Source organism: Sminthopsis crassicaudata, chromosome 4, assembly GCF_048593235.1.
Source record: "Sminthopsis crassicaudata isolate SCR6 chromosome 4, ASM4859323v1, whole genome shotgun sequence".
Lineage (NCBI taxonomy): Eukaryota > Metazoa > Chordata > Mammalia > Dasyuromorphia > Dasyuridae > Sminthopsis > Sminthopsis crassicaudata.
In genome coordinates this window covers 31390041-31416146 of record NC_133620.1, presented here as the reverse complement: position 1 = coordinate 31416146, position 26106 = coordinate 31390041, and the positions used below count along the sequence as shown (strand labels likewise).

Sequence of the window (26106 nt, the reverse complement as noted above, 5' to 3'; positions counted from 1 at the left end):
ATGGCTGGGATTATAGAATCTTAGATTTAGAGCTAGAAAGGATTTTGGAGATCAGTTAATCCTGCTTCTTTATGTTATACATGAAGAAATAGAAACCAGAGGCAGTTTAAGTGATTTGCCCAAAATGATGATGATGATACCATTTATAAAGGGTTTTAAGGTTTAAAAGTGCTTTCTCATTTGATTTTCAAACTTTAGAGATTGGTTCTATTATTTTCCCATATTTTACAGATGAAGAAACTAAGTCAGAAGTTTAGTGGTCACACTTGACTTCAGGAGCACACAGCTAAATCAGATGAAGACCTGGGATTTGAACTCAGTGTCAGTGACTCCAAATCGAGCACTCCTTGGGGCTCCATTCTCAATACTTTATTAACTTAAAATTTTACTCTAATAAATATGTATCAATAAACATAATCCACTCCACAACATCTACAGACAAACCTTGTCAAAGTCATTGTTTTCCTCTAAGGTACATGCAAGTGTGTTTAAAGCAGAGTCCACACATGTCTGTAGGTCCAGAGGTTTTAACAAATACGGGCTTAAGAATTAAAAAAAAACAAACAACCAAATAATAACAACAAAGAAAACTAGTTACAAACATATCTGAAATTTTCTTTCAGCTACTTTCCCAGGAGTATCTTTAGAAAAGCCAGTAGTGCCCTCTGGAACTTCTTTCAGTCACTGCCCCCCTCTCTCAGGGCATGGCAATGGTCATGGCCAATCCTGTTCTTTATCACAAGATCATTTGAGAGCCAGGATTTTGTACCGCTCATCTTGACACCCTCCACGATGCCTTAGTTCAAATACAGGGGGTACTTAGTAGATATTTGCTCAGGAGATGACCTTCTAGAAGTAAGACACTGTTCTGTTCTTCAGCTTAGATTGGCAAACCCTTAATCCATTGCTTTTCCAAAGGGAAACATTCAAACTTCTTTTGGATAAATGTCACATTCGCTTTCTTTTCTCCTGCCTAACCTGGCACAGGTATATTTGGTAAAGCTTATGGTTTTGTGAGTTGCCGTAGGAATCATTTCCACATCTTAACAAATCTGCAAGTGCACAATCAGTCTAGATAGCTTAATAGTCTTACAATGACATAGGGTTTTCGAAAAACTCCAAGGAAGAAAAAATAGCAATGAAGCCCCTCTCTTTCACCTTTCCTTTAAAACCACTAAAATAATTCTGATTTATGAGCTGGGCATCCTTCTAGTATCAAATATTAGTCAAACGGTCAGGAGAAAGGTGGAAGAAAGAGCTCAGATTCTAGCTGGAGGACTTCTTAGCTTGTGGAAGGGTCAAGTTGCATATGGAGTAAGCAGAGGTGGCCGAAGCCGTCTGATCCCAGCTTGGGTCTGAGGATTCAGGAATACAAACTTATCCAGTATTTCCAAGACACAACAAATCCTTTAACTTCCACTTTGGATCAAAATATATATTTTTAAAGCTGCTGCTATTCCTTCTGGAGACTTGAGAGAAGTAAGAAGTCATTGCATCTTTGATTCACAAGAAAAGTAGAGGTGGAGGGGTAGAAATGGGATGCAGGAACCTGAGGGTGAATGAGACAGGAAAAGCAGGGTCCCCATAGTGTTGAATGATGCTTCAGCATCCTGGCTTGGACTCATTTCAGCCCATGCTGTGTCTCCCTGTGCCTCCGGAGATCCACCTTTCGCTGGAAGCCTTTCCCACACAGATCACAACCAAAGGGCTTAAAGCCAGTGTGCTTTCGGCTGTGAGTGATGAGATTAGAGCTCTGGCTGAACGCTTTGCCACACACCTGGCATTTGTGGGGCTTCTCACCTGTAAAGATGTGGAGAGTGGAAATCATGAGGTGTGTGAATGGGAAGGAAAAAAAGTTAGATAAATCACCTGTCCTTGAAAAAGTCTGGCGAGGCGGAGGTAGGTGGTGCAGTGGACAGAGCACTGATCCTGGAGTCAGAAAGGCCTGAATTCAAAGTTGATCTCAGACCTTCATGTACTAGCTATGTGACCCTAAACAAGTCACTTAGCTCAAATGCCTTGGGGGAAAAAATAGAAAAGAAAATGTCCAGAGAAACTGCTCTGTGACCAGGCAACAGCCAGCTTCTCCACAGACCCATGGCTTAGGCCAGAAGATCACAGCAAAAGGATCCTTGAATTATGGCAGGCAGTCAGTATTCAGGAAATTTGAGGCCATCTGAGTTTAGGTACCAACAGTTATCTTGCTGGGCAAAGCTCTATGGAGTCCCTGACTCCAAATCTAGCACTTCTTGGGCTACCTTACTTCAAATCCTGTCCCTGATGATGTGTCTATGAGCAAATCATTCCACCTTTCTAAACCTCTGGGGTGGGGGGATGGGGGAGAATCCTCACAGGGTTATTGAGGATTAAATGAGAAAATATGCACAAAGCAAATTTTTGTAATTTTGTAAATTTCCAAACTGTAGTCATAGGGATAGTCTTTTCTGGAAGAGACTTGAGTTTCACCATATCATCACAATGATGGCATTTTCCAGTGGCCCCTGTCTTAAGTGGGATGCTCCAAACCCAGGCTTTAAATAGGTTCTTAGTAGAGGAAATGAACAAAAGGTCTGATTTCTACCCCAGCAAGTAGATCCCACTCTCAAAGAGAGCTAAATAACTACTAATAGGTAGATATACAAACTGAGAGGACTGTTTTCTCATTCAATTATTGCGTCTGGTTACTCTGAATTCTCTAGGAAATTTTTCAAATGAGCAAGGGGGCATTGTTAGGCACGAAAGAGATAAGTGATGGTCCATATAGATGACAATATTCTTTCTTTTTAATCTCTAGATCCCCAGAGTTTAGCATGGTGTCTGACAAAAGGATAAACTAGAACCAATAAATATGGAATTAAAAGGAAGGAATAATTACTAGCATTTATATATAACACTTGAAGTTCTGCAATGTGCCTTATAAATATCTCTTGAGCTCAACAACTCTGAGAGGTAAATGCTGTTATCATGCCTATTTTACAGATAAGAAAACTGAGACTGAGACCGGTTAAATGACTAGCCCCATAGGAAGAGTCGGTGGTTATATTCTTGAGTGACAGCACTCTATCATTGTGCTACTTTACTACCTTAGAATGCTAATTTTAAAATCCAAATTTGGCCAACAGATTTTTTTGCTGCAAATATATGGTCTATGGTCTTTCTCTATTTATCCATTCCCTTTGCTCTTATGAGGACAGTGATCTCTCTCTCTCTCTCTCTCTCTCTGTCTCTCTCTCTCTCTCTGTGTCTCTGTCTGTCTCTCTCTGTGTCTCTCTGTCTCTCTCTGTGTCTCTGTCTCTGTCTCTCTGTGTGTGTGTGTGTCTCCCTTCTAAGAGAAGTAAAAGGATTCTTTAGAAACTGGCACATTCTCATCGTAATTTGTTAATTAAGTAACAAGCAAACAAAAGATCCTCTGGCTTTTCCTCTACCAGGAATGAGCTCTTGAATTTATTGCTGAATGAGGCAAATGCCAGAGATTTCTAAACACATTTTTCCATCCATTACTTTAGTCAAAGCCTGACCTAGACAAAATCTTGCGGCCTATGAGCTGGTCTTCTGTACTCCCTTCTGTACCTTTTTCCCCCTTTCAATACTGCTGCTTCATGCACCTGATGCTTTCATGTCCTTCCTAGGTTGCCTGTAATTCTCATTCAGTGTACTCTCCTAAGTATCAGTCCATGCTCCAGACTTACAGATTCAGAACCTGTGATCAAAGAAGAATCCCAGTCCAAGTCCCTTATTTTCCAGATCAGACAAGTGAAGACCCCAGAAGGAGGACTTGTCTAATGACTTACTAAGATAGAGATAAGCTTGGAATCTACATCTGGGAGATGGTTTTTCGTTTGTTTGTTTGTTAATTTTTATTTTTTTGGTAACTCCAGGCGTTTCAAAGTTGCCTTCTCTTTACTTATTACACTTCACCTGGCTTTACAAATTCCTTTTGTGTGTATGTGAGGGGGCGGGGAGAGTGTGGTGAGAATTGGGGAGAGAGAAGAATGTGATTTAACAGACACCATTGTAGCAGTGTTCAAAGAAAAAGCCACAAATCAGGTCACCTGATTGGTTGGTGGCCACCTCAGGTGTGATTTAAAGAGCCCTAGTAAGTCACCTGGCCCCAAACTGTCTCCCCTGCAGTGCACAAAATCTCCATATTATTCCTCCTTTGCAGTTAAGGCATTGAAGTCTTTCCAGTCAAAATAAAAAAGTTATTGGCTAAAGTATTATCCAATCATCACTCCTTTAAACCCATCAGATTAGATAACTTGAGTTCTGTACAATGAAGGATGGGGCCATAGGACAGGTAAGTTTTGAGAAAAGACCGAGCTCTCAAGAAACAGACACAAATAATAGGAAAGCCAGGTGGTTGTTATTTATTAGAAGTGGCCCCACTGGGGCAAAGTGGAAGCTCTATAAATTTCCATACCCCAGACTGCCGGCAGCAATTGGGGGCAGGGTGGGGAGGTGGAGCAAGAATAGGCCTGTTCTTCCTGGGGATGGAGACACTACAACATAACAAGACTAGAATTTGCACTCCATCCTCATTTCTAAATAAACTGGGGACAGATGCTGTTAAAGGGATTGACTTGGGCATTTATTCATTTTCTCTCCAGTCTCCTTGTCCAGATGGTTTTCTCCAAACCTATCTAATGTGAGTACTTCTGTCCTGCAAAGCCAGGGACACATGGAGAGCAGTTGGAATACAGAGAAAGAGAAGGATATACGGGTCCTAAGGGTAGGAAAGGGAGAATGGCTGAAGAGAAGGGTGTATGTGTAGATGGACACAAGAAAAAAGGGGGAGGGGGAGCTGGGCTGCTTGGGTTGAGGTAACCCAGATATTTACCTGTGTGGATAAAGGTGTGTTTCTTCATGTCCGATTTTTGATGGAACCTCTTCCCACAATACTGACAAGGGTAGGGCCGGGTGTCTGAGTGGATGAGCAGGTGAGTGGAGAGGGTGGAGGATCTCTTGAAGCTTTTACCACAGATCTTACAATCAAAGCTTCGTTCCTGCAGAGAGAGAACCAGGTGTCATCTTAGGTACCACCTCCTCCACTAAGCCCTTCTCATCCTCACCAGATCACTGATAATAGATATCTTGAAATTACTTTATTACTTCTTATTTGTATCCCCGTAGTACTTCCTTTGCCCAGGAAACTGCTAGCTGTTGGGAGCACAAAATTCATTTGGGTTCCTTGAGATCAGGGACTATTTCATTATCTCAAATCCAGAGCACAGTGCCCACCACCCACATAAAAGCACTTAATAAATATTTCTTGAATTGGATCGTTGAATCATTATGAATCATTATGAAGTTAACCCAAGCTGATCAATGAAAGTAGCTGACACCCTCACTACTTCTACCCCTCAATACACAAAAAAACATCTATATTTCACTCTTTCCCCACAGGCCACAAGTTTCCCTCCCTTGTTGCTTCTTTGTCCCATATGACCATTCTTTTCCATCCCCCCACTTTTTTCTCTCCCTATGAGACGTTTTTCCCTACAAAAACACTTCACACTTTGTGAAGCATTCTGAACACAAAATCTCCCCACCTCAATTTTTATCACCCATTTACACACACACACCCCCTCCTTCTCCAGCAGACTTTTCAAAGTTTCCCAACTCTTAGTCAGTTAAGACTCTTGATGGTACAATGGAAAGAATGCACACCTCTGAGCCCAGAGGTTCCTTCCTCAATTTCCTGCTCTGACACTTACTTGGGCAAGTCCTTAAACTTATGGGGCCTCAGTTTCTTTACACACACAAAAAAAAAAAAAAAAAAAAAAATGAAGGGGTTAGATTTAAAATCCCTTTTGACTGTAGATTTCACTGAATATCCTTTGAACACCCACCAAAGATGACAGAGGCATTTGTTTGTTTGAGTGACCTTTTCCCACCCTCAGTGAAGTCTTTTCTATTTAAGTGCCTATCAAAAACAGGGTAATCAAGCACCCACTCAGAGCCTTTACTGGGCAAACAGATTTTTAACAGAGAGCTAGATGCTTCCCTTTCTCGTCCACAAGAGGGATGGGGAAAGCCCCTCCCCCCCAAAAGAGGAATGAGGGCCAGGGGCACTAAACTGGAAGAAAGGAAAGAGATAAGAAGCAGGACCTGAGTAAAGAAAAACAAAGTGATAAGCAGGATTTGAAGCCTTTTTAGGGGAAGGATAGAATGGGAAGGGGGTAGAGTGGGGGAACCTGTGGTTTCAGTGACGTAGGAAACTTCCTCTATCAAATCACCTGCTAGGGAGCTCGTCATTTTAGAAATCGTGCCCGGGGGCATTGGAAAGTTAACTGACTAGTCTAGGGTCATACAGCCAAAAAATGTCAGAGGTGGCCAGTTAGGAAAATACTGCCCTGCTGCAGAAAACTAGGAGGGAAACGGTTCCTCCAGGATGCTGGGGACGGGTTGAGCCCCAGCTTGGCAAGGCTGGAACTCGATTTCTTAAAGAGTGATTTGGCCCAGTCATTCCTTCGAGGCAGCATCCAGCCCTTCTCCTGCCTGGCTGCGGGCCGGCTCGGCCGCTTACCTGCGAATGCACCGCTTTATGCTGCTCCAGGCTGACCGCGTGCCCGAACGTCTTCCCGCACATCTCACACGCAAAGGGTCTCGTGCCACTGTGGGACCTGCGCACGTGCACCTCGAGGCCGTGGGGAGTGGAGAACACCTGGGGCGCAGTGGGGAGGGGAGGGGGAAGAAAGACTGAGAGGAGGGGCGGAGGGGCGGAGCTCGGGGGAGGAGGGACTTCAGGGCCCAGAAAAGGCTGGGACTGGCCTGGGGTCCGCCCGTCCAAGAAGCTGACTGACGGGGAGGACCCGATGGCCGGCTGGCCCCCGCTCACCTTGCTGCACTTGATGCACTTATAAGAGCCGTTGTTAAGCAGGAGGCGGGTGCAGAGCAGCTCGGACTCCACTTTGATGCCCGAGCCCTTGTCCGGGTAGAGTCCGCCCGCTGCCGACGGTCGCTCGTACAGGCGGGCCGCCGCCGCCGCCACCGCAGCGGGACCAAAGTCTCTATAGAGGCCTAGGGCGGAGCCCCCGCTGCCCCCGCCGCCGCCGCCCTCCGAGGCCCCGCCGCCGCAGCCTCGTTCCGGGCCGTAGAGGGCGGCCGCGGCGCCCGGCTCTGGGTTCCGTTCGCCAAAGAGGCCCAGGCCAGCGCCCCGCTCCAGGGCATGACAAGGCCGGTAGCTCTGCACCAGATGCCGCAGGGCGGCATCGGAGCCTGCCAGGCTGTTCCACGTGTAGGGCTTGAAGGGCACCGGGAACGGCTGGGCTTCGTCCAGGGAGGGGCACACGGACTTCTCGGAAGCTGTGGAGACAGCAGGGCCACGAGGGCACGGTCACGAGCTCTCCCAGCCCGGGGCGCGGGGTCTATCCCAATTCTTCTCGCAAACAGCCAAAAATAGTCCCCCCCCCCATCCACCCAACCTCACTCCACTCGCCCCTTCTTATCTTTCTCGCGACGGTCCTCTTAAAAAAAAAAAGATCGAATTAGCGTGGACCCGGGGGCACAGGCCCACCCAAAGCCCGGGGCCTGGAGCGGGGCCTGGAGCGGGGCCTGGAGCGGGGCCTGGAGCGGGGCCTGGAGCGGGGCCTGGAGCGGGGCTGGGCGTTTCCTGCCTCCAAATTCTCTTTTCTGACTCACTTGAGCCACAGGTGGGGAGCTCAACCGCGAGTTGCGGAATTGCCCCGGACGCAGCGCGGTGCGATTTCTGACTAAAAGTCTCTCCTACAGAAAATTCAGCCTCTGGACAGCGCTCGCCTTCCCCTCTGGAGAGGCAGGGGTAGAACTCGTCCCAGCCGACTCCTCCTCCTCTCCCCCGGGTGGCTGGGGGAAGTGCGGGAGTTAGCGGGATTGGAGGCAGGACTGAAGGGAAAGGGGGGCCCTCAAAATGCCGAGGTAGCGGGAGAAACAAGAAACTGGCTTTAGCTTTCGGAAAGTTGAAAAGTGCCGAACTACCGGCAAGAGGAGGTGAGGGGGGGTGGGGCACCTGAGTAAGGGGAGGGGAGGGGCAGTTTTTGAGGCGAAACCCTCTGGAAACTAGATCGGAGCAGAAAAAATATCCAGGGCAGCACTGCAGAATTTCCACACTCCTGTCCCACCTGATCGGATTTCCCGAAGCTCTAAAAGCGGCTGCCTACATACTCACAGATTTTGCTTAAACGGATAATTTCACACAAAAGCTGAAAGGATGTTATGCGTGCACACACCCCCTCCCCCCCCCGCCGCCCTCGTTGGACGATAGTGCAATCAGAGTCGCTTTACTTAGTAGGATCTGTCCAGTGTTTATTTAGAAAATATTCTGGGGAGGTTTAGGAGATTGTTTGCACCTTCAAGAGCGAATTCGCAGTATGCCCAAGATAAATCCGAAGAACTTGTTTTCATAGAAAGCCTAACATTTTGCTTCTGGCAAAATCATAATAATATACTTTCTGGGGAAAAAATTGTGCACTTTTGAAAAACTAGGAACAAATTTCAAAGTCCCTTAAAAAAAAAAAAAAAAGCTATAAAGTACTTCTGAGATGACAGAATGGGGAAAGTATTAGAACCTCAAGCAGGAGACAGGGGTTCCAAGCTTAGCCATGACTCTGACTGTAGCCTAGAACAGTTACTTACTATCTCTCTCAGATTCTTTGTTTCTTTATCTGTAAAGCAAGGATTCGGCTGGAGGACTTTTAAGGTCCTTTTCAGCTCAGCTCCTAAGATTCTGAGTTTCGGGGGGGGGGGGGAATCTAGCTCAGCTCCAGGCTCTCATTTTGCCAATCCGAGGATCAGAAGGAACCAGCCTTCCCAGCCAACCAAACTCTCAGCTCCTCCTCTCCTTATACCTCTATGCAGTTACTTCGTTTCTACAAAACTCATCGCATTCAGATTCCCCGTAACAAAAGAGACCTTGAGTTTCGGGCTAAGTCTCAACTCTGGTTTCCTAAGTAAACAAAACGAAAAACTGGGGGTGAGGAATTCTTTGCAGTCTTCCCCAGGATCCTTGGCTCTCCAGAAGGGAGCGCGTTTAAATGAGAGTGAGCCTAAAAGACCCAGTCGGGATAGGGAGCATCCCCCTACCCCCAAGCCCTCTAGGTAAAGAGTAAATCTCAGATTAGATAAGAGATCTGGCCAGACCTTGCAGGGGTAGCGAAAGCCAGGAGGGATACTGGTTTACAGAAACACCTTTTCCCTTTAGTCCCCATTTCCGTAGGAAGTCTTCCTATGCTCGAAATAGTTGAGGTATAAACCATTTTTTAAATACAATCCACTACAGCCAGTTCCCTACTCCTCTTTTCGGTGATTCTCCCCGCCACAGACACACAAGCACACTCACAGTCCCACCCGCAGCAAGGTCTTCCTCCCCCTCCTTGCCCACTTCAGGTAAGTCCGTTGGGAGATGCCCACTTTGCTGAGACATTCGGAGTTAGGAGAAATACCCCCGGCCAAGCCTCCCTCTGCCCTTTCACCCTGAGTTGAACCTGAAAGGCACCCCCAGCAGCAATGGCCCCCACCCTTCCTGTCCCCGCGAGTCTTGCCCTCCGTGGGAACAAAGCAATCGAGCTCTCGCCCGGCCCTCCGATTCTAAAGAATCATGACTGGAAATTCAACTTCAAAGAGGAAAAAAAAAGGATTTTTCGTACATATAAACTCTCCTATCAACAAGAAAACCCTAACGCTCTTTCTGGGGGAAAATGCCCGCAGAACAATTCCGAGCCCTTGCTCCCACTATCTGTCACCTGCGCAGAAATTTCCCGGATCTTAACCCTGCTGCCTGCCCAAAGTGGCCAGGATTTAACCCAAACACGCGCTCAGAGGTCCCCCCAGTGCCAACCTGCCCCAAATGTGCCCGTCTCCTTTGGCTGCCGACCCACGGCTCTGGGTACCTGGAGATGCGGAAGGCGATGGGGGCCTCCAGAAATCCTCGAACTCCGAGCTCCTGTCGCAGACGCTGCCCTCACAGCTGGCCGGAGACACTGAGGCGGCGTCTGGGGCCTCAGTCAGTGGGGACTCTGGAGAGATAGGTGCTTGGGGCTCCGGCTCAGAGGGGCCGGGGCTCGAGTCCCCCGACATCTTGCTGTCTGCCTCGGGAGGAGGGAGAGAGAGAGGGCTCAGTTCAGGCTTAGACCCTTGCCATTCAGGATATGGAGGAGGGGGGGGGGCCCTTTAGGAACTCCCGGACGGTTCGAGAATTAGGGAGCCGGTGCAATGACCAGGAAACAGCCGGTTGGAGACAGATTTCTGCCTCGACTGCCGGGAAAAGGGCAGGTTTGTTTTTCTTCTCAAGGGTCTGTAGACGTGAATGGACAGTGAGTGAAACAGTGCCCACCGAGCTTAAGGGGGTGGGATAGGTGGAGCCATGACTCTTAAACTGAATCTTTAAAACAACAAAATAATAATAATAATAATAATAATAATAATAATAATAATAATAATAATAATAATAATAGCACAGCAATAGGGGTGACAGAAGGAACTGGGGGAAACCCAAGGGGAGGAGAATGGGGCCTGGGAAGGGAAAAGGAAAGAGCCCCCGTTAAGAGCCCCCGTTCTACTCCGCTTGTCTCCAAGATGAGGAAGAAGGGAGCGGAGCTAGGGCGGCCTGGAGAAAGCAGAAGGGGCTCGGGGGAGGCCCGGGAGGGAGGTCCCTCGGGCCGCACCTGCACAGATCCGCGCCAGCACATTCTCCAAGCGGAGCTCGTAGTCCTGGTCCTGGGAGCGCGGCTGGTGGTAGCTGTGAGCCTTCTTGCTCTTCACGAGGAAAGACCGAGGCATGGTTCCTCTGCCGTTATCCCGCCGCCCCTGCTCCCCCAGCCGGGGCTCCGGTCCTCTCCGCCGCTTCCGCGGGCACCAGGTTCACCGCGGGCTCACACCTGCTCGGCTTCCAAGCCGCCCCCTCGGACGAGACCTGCTCCGGGAGACAGGGGTCGGAGCGTGAGCTAAGAGATGTGAGGCTGGGAGGGGACTGAGCGCCGCCAGAGGGAAAGATGCCTGGCGGGGGGCGGGGGGATGGGGCCCGGGTCAGGGAGGGGCCGCCGCGGGGAGGAGCCTCAGCCTCCGCGGCGCTGCTCCGCTCACCAGGTGGCACTCAGACAGGTGGCTAGAGCCGCCGGCTGCCTCCGCAGACACAGACCCAAATCATAAAATAAAGGGCCTCGAAGCCGAGGGGCCTCTCCTCAGGACAGCTCAGCCTCTCTCCCCTCCACCCCCCAGCTGGTCTCTCCTTCCCCGTTTCCACACACCACAGTTTATGTCCCCCGCCTTCGGGGCTCCTCCCCTTCCCCTCAAACCTCGCTGGGGAAATCAAACCCGCCTGGAGGGCCAAGAGTGAGACAGTCTCGATTCACCCGGTTACCCGAACTCGGTCACTCAATCCCTGGCCCGTATCTGTCATCTGGAAGGGGAGGGGGAGGGGAGGAGGGAGGGGCCCTGGAGGGTAACTGAGATGCTAACCTACTGTGCAAGGGGGTAGCTGGGAAGCCAAGGGACCGCCCCGAGCCGGGGTCCCGTCTGTAAAGGAGGACAAGCTCAGATAAACAGAGACAAAGACGGAGGGACAAGGGCACAGGCAGACACACACGGAGGGCAGAAATCAAATGTCTAAGTGAAATCACATACACACATCTAGCCCACGGAGAGTGATTAGCTCTGGAAATGAGGGACTCAAAGACACCCTACCAAGGAGCCCGGGGGGGGGGAGTGCTGAAGTAAACAAGAGACCTGACCTCCGAAATCCTCAATCCCTGGCTTTTCCCTGCAAGAAAAAGGCAGTTTCCGTTCCCTTAGTTCAAAAATAATTTTTTAAAACAAAAGTTGTTCAAAGCTGGGAGAGACCTTAGAGACCCGGCCCCCGGACTCGAGAAACGCTCCGACTCTAGGATCAGGTTCGAAGCCCAACCCGGGGAGAACGGAAAGTTATTGGGACGTGCTCATCAGCAAAGAAATTCGAGCTCCCGGGAGGCCGTGGCCTCTACCTCAGGTGGAGGAGGGCCGCGGGAGGGAGGGAGGGGCCTGGGGCAGCTCTGGGCCGCTGCGGGCTGCTTACAGACGCTGTTGCCCGGAGGGCCTGGGAGCCAGGTCTGAGCTGGAAGGCCGACTCTCATCTCCCCAGTCACAAACTTTGCCCTGTCCCCGCGTGCGGCTGGGGACCGGGTGGGAGGTAAAGAGTAGCCCCTTGGAGAGGGGAGAGGGCAGAGGGCAGAGGTAGCTCCTCTAGGGCGGAACAGGCGAAGTCTCTAAAACAAATCTGACTAGAGTTCATCTCCATGTTACCCGAGGGGGCACCCAATCAAGGTCCCAGGTTTAGAGTATTAGGACAAGAAAGAGAAGAGAAGAAAAGAGAAGCCGCTACATCCAAGAAGATGGGTGCTCCTCTGAACTGGGGGCAGGAGGACCCTCTCCGGTCTCCTCAAGGTGGTGTTTATCCTTTTGCACTGCAGTCAACAAGTTTAAAACAATACCAACCCTCTCAGCCTAGGCTCCAGAAATGGCCTACATCCTCCGGGGCAGAGCACACACGCACTTTGTAACGTTAATCTGAGCAGAAAAATAGAATTTATCTCCCCTCACGGCCCTAATCCCCTTCGCTCTCCATTCTATCCTGCTACCTCAGTGCCCCGGTTTTTAGCAAAAAATGCAACCAGGAAGAGAGGAGGAGGGATGGGAGAAAGAAAAAAAACTCCTTCCTAAGATTATAAGTGTATTGTTTAGAGAGATGCTTTCCCCCCTCACCAAAGTCTCACTCAGAACGTTAGTCTGTGTCTGTGGTCTCTCTCTTTTCTGTGTATATATGTGTGTGTGTGTGTCTGTTCTCTCTCACACACACAAACATACACACACACACACACACACACACACACACACACACATCTTGATCATCAGTATACTGTTCCTGCACTGGTTGGGGAATCAAGTCTCTTCCCAGGAATCCTTCCCGAAAGACACCACTTCTCCCATGGACCCTCCGGAAAGAAGCAATGCGATTCCCCTAGCCTGTTAAGTGACAGGCTCTGGAGACGCGAAGGCAAAAATGAAACAGTGTCTGCGCTCGAGAACTGCTATCCGACTGCGAACCCACAAACGACTCCCGCTAGCCGATTTCAGCAACAAAAATTAAAATCAAGTCAAGATGAAAAGCCAACGGAAGGTGTCTGAGCAGCAGTCACCCTCTGGAGGAGGGCTAGTCCGGGATCCCACGGTATTGCTCCACCTGCCCTTCAGAGCATCCTTAAGAGGTTCAGGTCGGGCTCGAAGATGGAGAGATTTCAGGAGGCCTCAAGGGGACCTCCGTCCCTTCCGTTCCCAAACTCTTGCCTCTAGATTCTGGAGCGGGGATTCTGAGCTACCCTGGAGATTCTTTCAGGAAAAGTCGTTCCTCTCATCCCGACTTGGACTCACTCAGCCGGCAACCTCCCAAAGCGGGGCCAGCCACTCAAATGGCCTGCTCTGCCCTCCCGCCGGCACTCGTTGTCGGAGGTGCCCCATAGGGCAGCCCCAGGCCACCTTGGGTTTGGCGGGATAGGGAAGGAAGAAGACGAGGACTCGGCTTCTCAGGACCTGGGGCAGGGCCCTGCTCCCTGGGACTCCCTCTCTTTCCCCGTGCCTCGTCGGCGCCCGGCCAAGGCCACAGATCCAACTCGTGGGAAGGCGGCTTTCAGGGTGCAGCTGGCGTCGCTGGGGGGCGGGGAAGGGCAAGGACTCAGCCTGGGACTCGGGTCTCCCCCAACATGGCACCTACTACAGACTCCGCGGCCCTTCTTGCAGACTCCCAGTGGCCAAGTTTTCGTTCACTTCCAAGAGGCCGGAGCCCACCCCGCCCTGGGAACCTGGGAGTCGGAGGGGATGAAGGAGGCGTCTCCTTTTCCTTAAGTGGGTCTCCTCCCAGTTGTTTCCTTCCTTTTACCCCTCCCCCCACACCCCATTTCTAAACCGACCACTATCCTGCCCCCGCTCTCCCAAAACCTCCCCCTTCTTCCACCTCGGAAGAAAGGGGCAGAGAAAGGGGTGTGGCGGCCCTAGGCAGGAGAAGGCCCTGCGTTCCCCAAAAAGTCTCGGGTAGAGAGCCTGCAGCTGGACGCTTTGAGACACGCGGAGCTTAGGTGCCGGGTGCTAGCGGCTGCGGATGCACTGTCTCCCTTCTGCCCCAAGGTCAAGGCACGGAGAGGGGAGCAGCTCCCACTTAGGCACCCGGCGGATCCAGTGATAGGGCGCTCTCCCAGGGACCCGCAGTCCGGCCCGACCCCTGCTCTCCCCTCCTGGACTTCCCCCACGCCATGCCACCGCCCCGGGGCCCCAGCTGGAGGCGCGGGGAGGTCCGCAGGGAGACGCTTACCGAGCTTGGGTCCGCACTGGGGCGCAGCCGCTCTCTCCAGCCCCTTTTCAAACTGAGCCTCGCTTTCTGGAAGACCGCGCGCTCTTTAGCTGTTTTTTTTTTTTTTTTTCTTTCAAAACTCCTTCCGAGCTCAGCCCCCAAAACCACAAACTTCACTTCCTGAGCGTTAGGGAGCACAGAGAGCACAGACCGCTCGGAGTTGATAGCCGCCGCGCCCCCCCCCCCCCCGCCCCGGGTCAGACTTGCAGTCACTCCTCACTGTCCCCCCCAGCCCAAAGCCCCTGGGGTCAGATTTGTCTCCCCCCCAAATTCATTTGATCTCGGGGGCCCCCGAGTGCCGGAGCGCAGGCTCGGGGCAAGGTGCGGAGGCCAGGTTGGGGAGGCCTGGGTCTCTCCTCCCACTTTCCTCCCTCTTGGCTTTTTGCCCTTGACTGGCTGGCTGGGGGGGGCGGAGGGGGAGAATGGGTTAACACTGGGCTCTGAAAAAGACACGAAAGAAACTGAACTATTCTTGGCCCCGAGCGCGACTTCCGAAGCGAGAACAAGTTACAGATTCAGGACACAGATTGACTCAGGCGACGCAGGAGGAGGAGGAGGAGGAGGAAGGGGAAGAGCAAGGACTCCGAGGGTCGCACTTTGGAAGTCGCACTGCCTCTCCCTCCTCTGATGGCTTCGCTCCCCTCAGCGACGCCGGCCCGCTCCAGCCAGCACGCACCCGTGCTGCCCCCGGCAGGCCTAACCCTACCTCCCCCGAGGTCGGGGCTCTGACCCCCTCTTGGGCCGAAATCCACCTCCCTCCCCCACCTAGGCTCCAGGGGGCTCTCCGGGCCTGCAACCCCTTCACCCTAGGGGATTCTAAATCTCTCTCCACCTGGAGGGGTGTCTCACCCTTCCCACCCACTCCTGGGGGGGTTCCCATGTTCCCCAGAGCAGCAGCCCTCCCTTCCCCCTCCAGTCTGGGGGCCCTCCTTGTCCCACTAGCTATTACAGGGCTGCTCTGGAGGGCCGGAGTCTGAGCGAGCCGGAGCGGCCCCGCAGCCCCCGAAATAACTTGTTGTGGAAACACTTCGGGATAAATACGCCCAGCAGGGCCGAAAATACCTCGACGCCCCATCCGAGGTTTGTTCATTTCCCTTCGGATTTAGGTAATGGTTAAATTTGGAATGGGTGGGCGAGCCGCGGGCCCCCAGCGAAGAGCGGCTCCCCAGTGGCTGCCCGGGCGCGGGCCGGGAGGGGGGCGGGGCGCGGGGCCCTGGCACCGGCCCGGACACCTACACCCGCGCAGGCGTCGCGCGGGGACCATAGAGCCGAGCTCGCACGTAACTCGAGGCCGCCGTGCCCTGCTCACGGTGGTCAGAGTGGGGCAAAATTAAAGGCCGAGCCCACTCCTGGAGCCCGAGTCACCGGGCCGGGCGGAGAGCGCGGGGGCGGCCGGCGACACCGGCTCCTCAGCTGACCCCGCTGGACTAGCCCGCCGTTCCCAGAGAGGAATGCGAGGGGCCAGAGACTGGGAAAGGGGGGTGAGGGTGGGAGCTGGGGGACCGGGCCGGCGCCCCGGCTCCATTCCCCACGAGCAGGGGCCCGGCCCGGCCACCTTCTCTGCCATTCCCAAGGCCACAGCCCACTGAAAGCCGCAGGCGTCTCTGGTCTGTTCTCCAGGTTCCTGCGCACGTTGCAGCCTGGTCAATCAGAGGGTGCGAGTCTGGGCCCTTGGATCCTCACCGCCCGCAGGCAACTCAACCAGCATGAAGTACTGCTTTGTGCTAGGCTCGGAACTCTGCCCGGTACACCACAGGCGCTTAATAAATGTTGGATGAATGAACGACTGGCTGCATTTTTTACACCCGAGGAAAATAAAGTTCGATCGATTTAATATCATCAGGCGCCTTTTATGATGGATCAGGCACCATGCTGAGCTCTAGGGATGCAAAGACAAAAAATAGCCCTTACCTTCAAGAAGCCCAGATTCTAGGAGGCCTTGAGTGACATACCCAAACTCATACCGTTTAAAGAGTTCCGATTTAAAACTCAACTATTCTCCTCGCCTCCTGCCTCAGCATGGCGAACTTAAAGAACTTTCCCACACGCAGTGCTAGAACCCAGCAGATAATACTCCAGAAATAGTTCTTGTGGGAATGAGGAGCCCGGTGGAGCGTTAACACGCAGTTTAAGGCTCAAGAGATCTGCATTTTCTTGTCCCTGCCCTCCCAAGCTGCGGAGCCTTGGATAAATCTCGTCTCTCTGGACCTCAGTTTCCCCGCCTGCCAATTGAGTGGATTAGCCTAGATTACTTGTGTGGTACTTTCCAGTTCAGACCTTCTAAGACGTAGTGATACTGGCGCCTTTAATCAAACAGAAAAGCCTCCTAGAGACTCGGTATTTGTAACAATGACTCAAATTAACTGTCTTCCCTCGCCTGGGGCTGTTTCCCCACAGGCTATTTGTAACTTGTGAGTTCCTAGTGTCGAGAACCGGGTCGCCGAGATTTTCCTCCTATTGAGTGGAATTCGTTTTTATTCAGCGGTTTGGATCGCACTGAGTCTTCAAACCTGGATTTGAGGGAAGAGATTGTGTTCCCCTTTTCTGCAAAATAATTCAATCCCCCCTGGCCTTCTTCCCCCTCCTCCCCCCAATGCACTCTCAGTAACACACCCTTTCAAAGAAATAGAGTCTTACTTTCGGGGAAGCTACAGGAACCAGGCAGAATACTGCCATAGATAAGGTCTGTGGGCTACTTCCTTTAATGAAAGTAAAAGAAAGATTTGTAATCAGCCTTGCAATCGCTAGTTTTGTAGGTGGTTGGGAATTGCATCAAACATTCTTTCCCCCCCGCCCCCCCCCCCCCATATTAGACAATCAGAATAGACTTCTGGAAATAATTTTAAAATTCCCTGGGGATTCCGGTTTAAAAATGAAAAGTGATTTGCATAATAAGCCTCTGTTTGCTAGATTACTCAAAGGTAAACCGGTGTCTGAATTAGCGCTATTTGGTAATTAACAAAGAACAGATTAATGGGATCTGAGGAGATTCAAATGTCTTCAGTACTCTGCCTTCTACTATTTACAGTAATGATGCATCGAGTATAATACGAGAAACGTGGAAACTTATTAGTTTGCTAAGAGTGAACACTTTACCCAAAATAGATCCCTTTTGCTGGAAAAGCTGGTGCTTCTGATCACTGATTTAATACTTTTTTTTTAAATAAAGTTTTTAATCTTCAAAATCTATGCGTGAATAATCTTCAATATTCATTCTTGCAAAAGCTTGCGTTCCCATTTTTTTTCTCTTCCCTTTTCCCCCATCCCCTCCCTTAGACGGCAATATATGTTAAACATATGCAATTCTCCTGTACATATCAATTATTATTATTATTGTTATTATTTGCTGAGGGTCACACAGCTGGGAAGTATTAAGTATCTGAGATCAGATTTGAACTCAGATCCTCCTGACTTCAGGGCTGGTGCTCTATCCACTGCACCACCTAGCTGTCCTCCTTATACATATTTCCACAAAGATCTTGCTGCATAAGAAAAATCAGATCAAAAAGGGGGGGGGATGAAAAAGAAAACACAAAACACAACACAAAACAAAAGCAACAACAAAAAGTGAAAATACTATGTTGTGATCCACACTCAGTTTTCACAATGCTCTCCCTCGTTAGGTGCAGATGGCTCTCTTCATCACAAGTCCATAGGAACTGGCTTGTGATTTAATACTTTTTAACCTTTTTTGTTCTTTTTTAATAAGGTTTATACTCTGGATATTTTTTGTACTTCTTCGCAGTTGAAGGATGCTTTCTTTCCCTTTTGATTAGTTCAATATCAACTCCAGAGCCTTCATCCAACCTCTGCCAGCCCAAGAAAGAACTTCCCTCTCAATGGAACAAGTGCTACTTCTGAATGAACACTGTTTTGCATCCCTAGGATGAAAGTATCCCACTTCCAAACAAAGCAAAACAAAACACATATAAACACTGTGTATACTTCCCCCTCCCCCATAACAACAGCTGAAAGAATAGCAATCTGTTGTTATCTAAACTCTGTTAAGCACCTAGCATAGTACACAGTTTTTAATGAATGTCCATGGAGTTGACTAGAGATTACTAAAACAAAGGCCTAAATCTCCCGCTGCATCCAGGGCCGTCTCCAGTCGTCCAGATCTCTTTTTTGCCAGTGAATCCAGATGGCTCTGTGGCAGGGAAAGTGAGGCACGGCCAATTCACTTGCATGCCATGGCATCTCCTCCCTGATGTCCTCTTCCAGAATAAAGGACAGCTACAGCAACTAAATAATAATTAAAATAAAAGACAAAATCAATTTTCTCTCCTCTCGCCTTTATTCACAGAGGGAAAAAGGGGTTTAATTTGAGAGAAAATGAAGAAGACAAGTTGAAATAAAAGGAAATCTCTTGCCATCCAAGTTTCTAAAGAAACGGCCAAAAGTTACACAAGAGATGAACTTCCTTTGGCACACCTGCAAGTTTAAAGTCAAAATGTCTTGAAATTATACTAACATTGAGTACATTAGGCAGTGCTGCATAAACTTCTTGAAAAGCCCTGGAGGTGGAAGGGAGGGGAGAGGGAATTTCAAGATTTATAACCCGGATGAAGATATTTTAGAATCAATATTCTTTTTTCAGTGCAAATCTTCCAATTGTCTGCTTTGTTTTCAATACCTCTAAGATGCTTCTCACTTTCATTAAAAATCAAGAAAGCAATGAGACTCTATGTAAGTATTGGACTGAGGACAAAGATAAAACTCAAAAATAAGCAACTTTTTAAAAGAAGAGAGAAACTCATTTCCTTTATGTATTTATATATTTATATATTTATATTTATATTTATATATATATATATCCTTTATATATTTATTCCTTTCCCCTCTTTACATGTGGAATAGGAAAATGGGAAGCATACATATTTAGGACATAATTTTTCAAGTTGAAATAAATAATGCTAATATATCTATACAGGTTAAATATTACTATCAAAACAAAGCTTTTTAAAAATATATATATAAATAACATTTTCAGATGTCAGACAATGGATTATTTCAAATATTCACTATGACAAAATACTTATACAACAGAAATGAGACAGTCTCTTAGAGCTTGTTGTATTGAGATGAAATTTTTCTCCCAGAAAATGTTTGTAATTGCTGATCTAATTCTTTTCCTCTCCTCTCCTCTCCTCTCCTCTCCTCTCCTCTCCTCTCCTCTCCTCTCCTCTCCTCTCCTCTCCTCTCCTCTCCTTTCCTTTCCTTTCCTTTCCTTTCCTTTCTCTTCCTTTCCCTTCCCTTCCTTTCCTTTCTCTCTCTCTTTTTTTCTTTTTTTTTGCTGAGGCAATTAGGCTTAAGTGATTTGCCCAGGGTCATACAGCTAGGCAGTATTAAGTGTCTGAGGTCAAATTTGAACTCAGGTCCTTCTGACTTCAGGGCTGGTGCTTGCTGATCTAATTTCAGTCCTATGAGACAAGGGAAAGAAAAATATATTATAAGAAGAGCAAAAAGATTCTCCCTTCTTCCACCATACTAGAGGTGGAAGAGAGAGAGACAGAGACAGAGAGAGAGAGAAGAAAAAGGAAGGAAAGAGAGAGAGAGAGAGAGAAAAGAGAGAGAGGAGAGAGAAAGAGAGAGACAGAGAGATTGGGAGGGAGGGAGGGAGGAAGGAAGGAAGGAAAGAAAGAAAGAAAAAGAGAGAGAAGGAAAAAGAAAGAAAAGAATAAAGGAGAGGAGGGGAAAGGGAAACAAAAGCTATGATATAAGCATGTCAGACAGAAAGATGGGCTCAAGACAAAGATCTGGGAAACCCACGTTGTCAGGTGGCAAGAGATAGATGATTGTCTATCAAAGGAAACTTTAAAAGGTGTGATTAAACAGATAAGAGAACCGGGAGAGAGCATTGTCATAGAAGCCAAGAGAAGAGATACTGTTCAAAAGAGTGATGATCAGATAAGATATTTTTAAAAGTGCTTTTGCAAATTTTAGATTGATACACACATTTCAACTGTTAGTTTTACCCAATACAAAACTTTATAATCTAGTAAACTCAGGTTAACTGAACTTGAGTATTTTGATCATATCTTTTTTTTTTTTTTTTTTTTCCCCAGAGGGTTACTATGAATTATTTCTGGCTGATTGCGGAATGAGGAGGAAATCACTTTGTTATAACAGTGCCTTCCCAAACGGGTGATTTACTACGCAGCCAGAAGGGCTAATGCTAGCCTAGATCACATTAAGAGAATCGTCTTATAGTCTGGGTCAGACCAATTCTGGAGTATAGATAGATGTTCAGTGCAGTATTTTAGGAAACCCAGGGAAACAACTCAAAGCTGGCAGTCATGGAGAAAAATGGGTTAATGTATGATGTTGAGTTCACCTTGACTGACATGGGGTCACATCCTTGGAGAATATCTAGAGGAGCTTGAGATGTTGAGAATACTGAAGATCTTGCCATAGTAGGAAGCATTGGAGGTAGTAGATAGTTTTTTTGTTTTTGTTTTTGTTTTTTTTCCCTCTGAGGCTGGGGTTAAGTGACTTGCCCAGGGTCACACAGCTAGGAAGTGTTAAGTGTCAGAGACCAGATTTGAACTCGGGTCCTCCTGAATTCAAGGCTGGTGCTCTCTCCACTGCGTCACCTAGCTGCCCCCTAGTTGCCTCCTAGTAGATAGGTTTAACCTACACAAGAAAGAAGTATGATAATAAAATTATCTTCAAAAATACGTAGAGTTATTATGTAGGAGAGCCAACCCCATTTTGCTTAGCTCTAATAGCCAAATGAAGAACCGTGGGTGGGTTGGTGGTGAAGAGAGGAGATGAAGAAACAGATGGGGACAGGGGAGTTTCAGAGACAGATTTTTAGCTCAACATTCATTCAATAAACAAACACTCATTAGTTATTGACTGTTTACTGAGTACTGAGCTACAAATACAAGCAAAAAGAAAAACTGTTCCTACCCTCAAGGAACTTCCATTCTAATAATGGATGTGGGTAAACAACACATTAGAAAGAGCCCCCAAAAAATAAAAGAGAAAAAGAGGAACTTACCAATAGGCAGTTGGGTGCCATAGTGGAGAGTGTGCTAGAGTCAGGAAATCCAGGAAAGTCCTTCCTCAGAAATTTAGTAAATGTGTAATCCTGTGAATCACTTAACTCCTGTTTGTCTCAGTTTCCTCAACTAGAAAATGGCAATGATAACAATCATGCCATCTCCTAGAGTTGTTGTGAAGATCAAATGAGGCTGTACCTATAAAGTGCTTAAGAGTGGTAACAACTGGTAAAGTGGTAAACAGTGGTGCTTAAGAGTGGCCTCTTCCCTGCTAGGTGGAATGCACCATGCTAAACACTGGTTGGGGAGAGATGGCTGCAAGCTGAGCAAGCTTGATTACCTACCCTCAAAAAAAAAAAAAAAAAAAAAAAAAAGCTAATCAAGAAGTTTAACTTAGCCTGGGGTCCATGAATTTTTTAAACATATTTTTAAACATATTTTGATAACTATATTTCCATACTTCTGAGAAGGTTTCACCAGATTATCAAAAGAGGTTCAGCACCTCTGGTCTACTATAGCAGAGAAGAGAACAACAGCAACATAGTAATGATGATAATATTTATATTTACACAGCACTTCATTGATTACCAAGCATTTTACTCCCCAAACCTTTTGAGACAAAGTAATCTAATGAAAAGGCCAGTGTCTTCTGACTAAGGAGTCAAGAACTTGTAGGAAGAGGCTCTTCAACACTGGCTGTTTATGAGTTATAAACTTGGATCTTTCCTGGTAGGGGAAGGAATGATAGGAAATGTCCGAAGTCTTGCCTTTCAAGATCAAATGACCTAAATCAGAAGGGGGGTGGGGGCTAAAGGCAAGCAGTGATCTGAAAACATATTTGGAGGGCACCCTGGCTTATTTTTTTGATTTTTTGGCTTTAATTAGTTGCCTTTTTGGGACAAATGAACTATGGACGCCAAAAGAATAGTTCTGATGGGTAGGAGACAATGGGATGGGACAGAAGCTCAACCCTCATAAAGGAGATACTTTTGAATTCACAGTTTCTGGTAGTGAGGGGCTCTGGGACAAGCGGTGCATCCAACAGCAGTCTCTTCTTGGCCACTTTCACCAAGGCAGTCCTGACAACCTCCTCCTCTCTGTGCTTCTGATCTCCCCAAATAACTCTTTGTCAGGCTTGATTATAATTGAATACACAATGGCAGCAAAACTGTAGGTACAAAGGAGTAGAGATTGGGAGGAGACAGAGCACATTTGTATCATCATCATCATTATGTACTTAAGTTTGGGTTTTGTTTTTATTTTTGCCCATAGAGGGCACGGGCTGTTTCATTTTTTAATTTTATATCCCAGCAACTTGCATAGTCCGTGGAGGCAATGAATACATGTTTATTGGTAATCAAATAATAATAAAAATGTTTGATTAATTGGTAATAAAACATTTAAAAACAAACAAAAAAAGGAACTGATATACAATCAGAGATTTAGGGATTAAAAAGGAACTAAGAAACCACCTAGTCCAATTCACTCATCTTTTTAAAAAATTTTTAATAGTTTTTATTTACCAGATATTTGCATAAGTAATTTTCCAGCATTGACAATTGCCAAATCTTTTGTTCTAATTTTTCCCCTCCTTCCCCCCACCCCAGATGGCAGGTTGACCAATACATGTTAATATCCCTCAACATTTTAATGAAAAAAACAAAAGCAAAAAACAAAAACACCAAACTTTTATCTCCATTCCATTCTAAGGCAATGAAAATTCCTACAATGGACATACCCCAAAACCCATACATGAATATATGTTTCAATTTACACACTAAATCCAAAACTTCTCTGAGGTGGGTTATATGTTTCACTGTGAGCATTCCAGAATTATGATTATTTACCAGAGCTGTTAGGTCTTTAGGAGTTTTGAGACTTTATAATGTTGAGGTTACTCTATAGTTTTCACCCACTTTGACTCTGCATCAGTGTGTACAAGTCTTTTTAGGTTTCTTTAGGAACTTTAGGACTTTAGGAAGTCTTTTTGGGTTTCTCAGAAATCATCCCCTTCACATTTTTTTTAATAAAACAATAGCATTCCATCATATTCGTATATCATAATTTGTTCAGCTATTCCCCAGCTCAGGGGTGGGGAACGTCTGGCCTGAGGGCCATATAAGGCTAAGGCGACACAGGCAATGATGAGCTGAAAGCTAAAGACAACAAACAACCTTTTACCACTAGAGTTTTACAAGTAGATAATTTTGTATGGCCTGAAAATGATGTTATAAATGTCCAAATGGATCTTGGCAGAAAAAAGGTTCCCCAACCCTGCCCTAATTGATAGGTTTCCCTCACACACACACCTTAGTTAGTGCTTTGTCCCTACAAAAAGAGCTGCTATAATTTTTTTTTTTTTGGTACTTTTTTGCTTCTTTCTTGGATTGCTTTGGTGAATTGACCTCATAGTGGTATCGCTGGATCAAAGGACATAAGCACTACGGTAACTTTTGGGGTACAGCTTCCCACAATGGCAGGACCAATTTACAGCTCCACCACCAACAGAATGTTGTTAATGTACCTATTTTCCCATAGTCCTTCCAACATTTATCATTTTCCATTTGGTCCACTTTTCTTTAATTATTAGTGACTTGGAGGACTTCCCCCCCCATATCCTATTATTGATGGATTTTTTTTTCCCGGAAAACTGCCCGTTTATATCCTTTGACCATTTATCAAGTGGGGAATAATCTTCTGGTTATAAATTTGAAGCTGTTCCTTATATATTTGGGAAATGTCTTAATCACAGAAACCAGTTCTCAGCCTTCCTACTTTTATCTTCTTTATTTTTTATCCCTTGTTTCATTATGAACCTTTCCCTACCCACAAATCTGAAGGGCAATATCTTCCTTGCTCCTCTAATGGATGATGTCCAATCCCTCATCTTAAAGACAATGAAATGGAAATCAAAAGCAGTGAAGTGACTTCCTCCAAATCACAGAAAGTATCAAGACTCAGGATATAAACCCAGGAATCCTCCGACTTCATACTTTTTGCACTACAATCCCTCACTGAGTCTAAATGGATTCTAAATGCAATGCTCTTTCCATTACACCTTGTTATGACTCTAAAATAATCCAGCAGATCACTGACAAAGAAGCTTTTCAGGGAAACTTTGGATGAAAACTTTAGGCAAAAGAAAAAAAGGAAAAGAAAAAGAAAACTTTAGGCAGATCAACTAAGTAACCATCATCCACCTGCTCCTCTTTCAGAAAGGGGAATCTACAGGTGATATCTCCAGGAATAACATGAGTCATGAGACAAGCCAGGGCACTTGATCCAATTCTTTTTGTACAGCAAAACAACTGTTTGGACATGTATACATATATTGTATTTAATTTATACTCTAACATATTTAACATGTATTGGTCAACCTGCCATCTGGGGGGGGGGAAGGAGGGGAAAAATTAGAACAAAATGTTTGGCAATTGTCAATGTTGTAAAATCACCTATGCACATATCTGGTAAATAAAAACTATTAATAAAAAATGATAGGGCATTTGAGCTCTTTAATGAGATATTCAGGGTACCACTGAAGCCCTCCAAAAGTGCTAGATGGGTACGGCAGACCGTCCAGATTGGAGAGATGGTTCCATGAAGGCAGGGTGGAAACTCTGAGAGGGACATCATGGCATGTAGGGGAAGTATAAATTCAGAGACCCTGGGGTGGTACTGATGGACCTTTCAGATACATCTGAATATAAAACAAACTATGATTATTATTTCACTCCACAAACACCTATTATGAGATGGACAATGTCCTGGAGGAGGTAGATAAAGCAAAGTAGATAAAGTCCTGTTCTCAAGGAGCTTATTAGAGATGATGAGTTATGCACAAATGATGATAATGTGAAGTTACATGTGAGGAATGCATAAAAGAAACGCACAGGTTTGAGATCAGATGAGGGAGCAACTTTCTTTTAGGAAGTAAATGACAAAGACTTTGAACTGTGTGTAGAAAAATATTGTTCAGTCTTGTGAGCCCATTTAGGGTTTTCTGGAACCCCAATATATAGATATAGACAATACTAGAGTAATTGGTCATTTCCTTCTCCAAGTCATTTTACAATAGAGGGAACTGAGGGCAACAGGGTTAAGTGACCTGCCCAGGGTCACACAGCTAGTTTCTCAGGCCAGATTTGAATTTAGGCCTTCTTGATTCCAGGACCAGGATTCTATTCAATGGGGCATCTAGCTGCCCCATAGAAAAAATGAGTAGAATGTAAACTATTTTGAGGACTGGGACTGATTTTTCTTTCTTTTGTATCCCCAGTATTTAACCCAGTTTTCTGCACATAGTAGGTGTTTAATAAATGGTTAGACCACCAGATGGTCCAATGGATAGAGTGCTGGACCTGAAATCAAGAAGACACATCTTCCTGAGTTCAAATCTGGCTTCAGACTTTTACTAGTTGGGTGATCTTAGATATGGCACATCATCCTGTTTGCCTCAGTTTCCTTATCTGTAAAATGAGCTGGAGGAGAAAGTGTCAAATCACTCCAGTATCTTTGCCAAGAAAACTCCCAATTGGGTCATGAAGAATCGGACATGAATAAAAAATGACTGAACAACAACAAAATAAATGGCTTTCTATGTTAATTAATTTATTATGGGTGGGTGGACAATAGGAAGATATAGGGAAGGAGACAGAGAGCTTCCTGGGCCAAAAGTATAGAGAAAGGCAAAAGGAGGAAGTGTTTTTGAGAGGGCCAATAATTCAACATGGCTGGAACCCTGAAGTACAT

At 46.9% G+C, this 26106-nt stretch overlaps 1 protein-coding gene across 3 annotated transcripts; it reads right to left on the bottom strand.

The window, feature by feature from the left end:
* Positions 1-354: 354 nt before the first annotated feature.
* GFI1 (growth factor independent 1 transcriptional repressor) lies at positions 355-14419 on the bottom strand. Of its 3 annotated transcripts, none has more exons than XM_074266235.1 (7): positions 14312-14419; positions 10641-10888; positions 9867-10061; positions 6839-7305; positions 6527-6664; positions 4838-5003; positions 355-1800 (listed from the first exon to the last, which is right to left on the bottom strand). In XM_074266235.1, the coding sequence occupies exons 2-7, from the start codon at positions 10753-10755 to the stop codon at positions 1622-1624; spliced, it is 1260 nt and encodes a 419-aa protein (XP_074122336.1). In that variant the 5' UTR covers positions 10756-10888; positions 14312-14419; the 3' UTR covers positions 355-1621. The 3 variants fall into 3 exon arrangements, with proteins under 3 accessions (XP_074122336.1, XP_074122338.1, XP_074122337.1); XM_074266237.1 differs by lacking the exon at positions 14312-14419 and adding an exon at positions 13718-13868; XM_074266236.1 differs by lacking the exon at positions 14312-14419 and adding an exon at positions 11059-12736.
* Positions 14420-26106: the final 11687 nt, after the last annotated feature.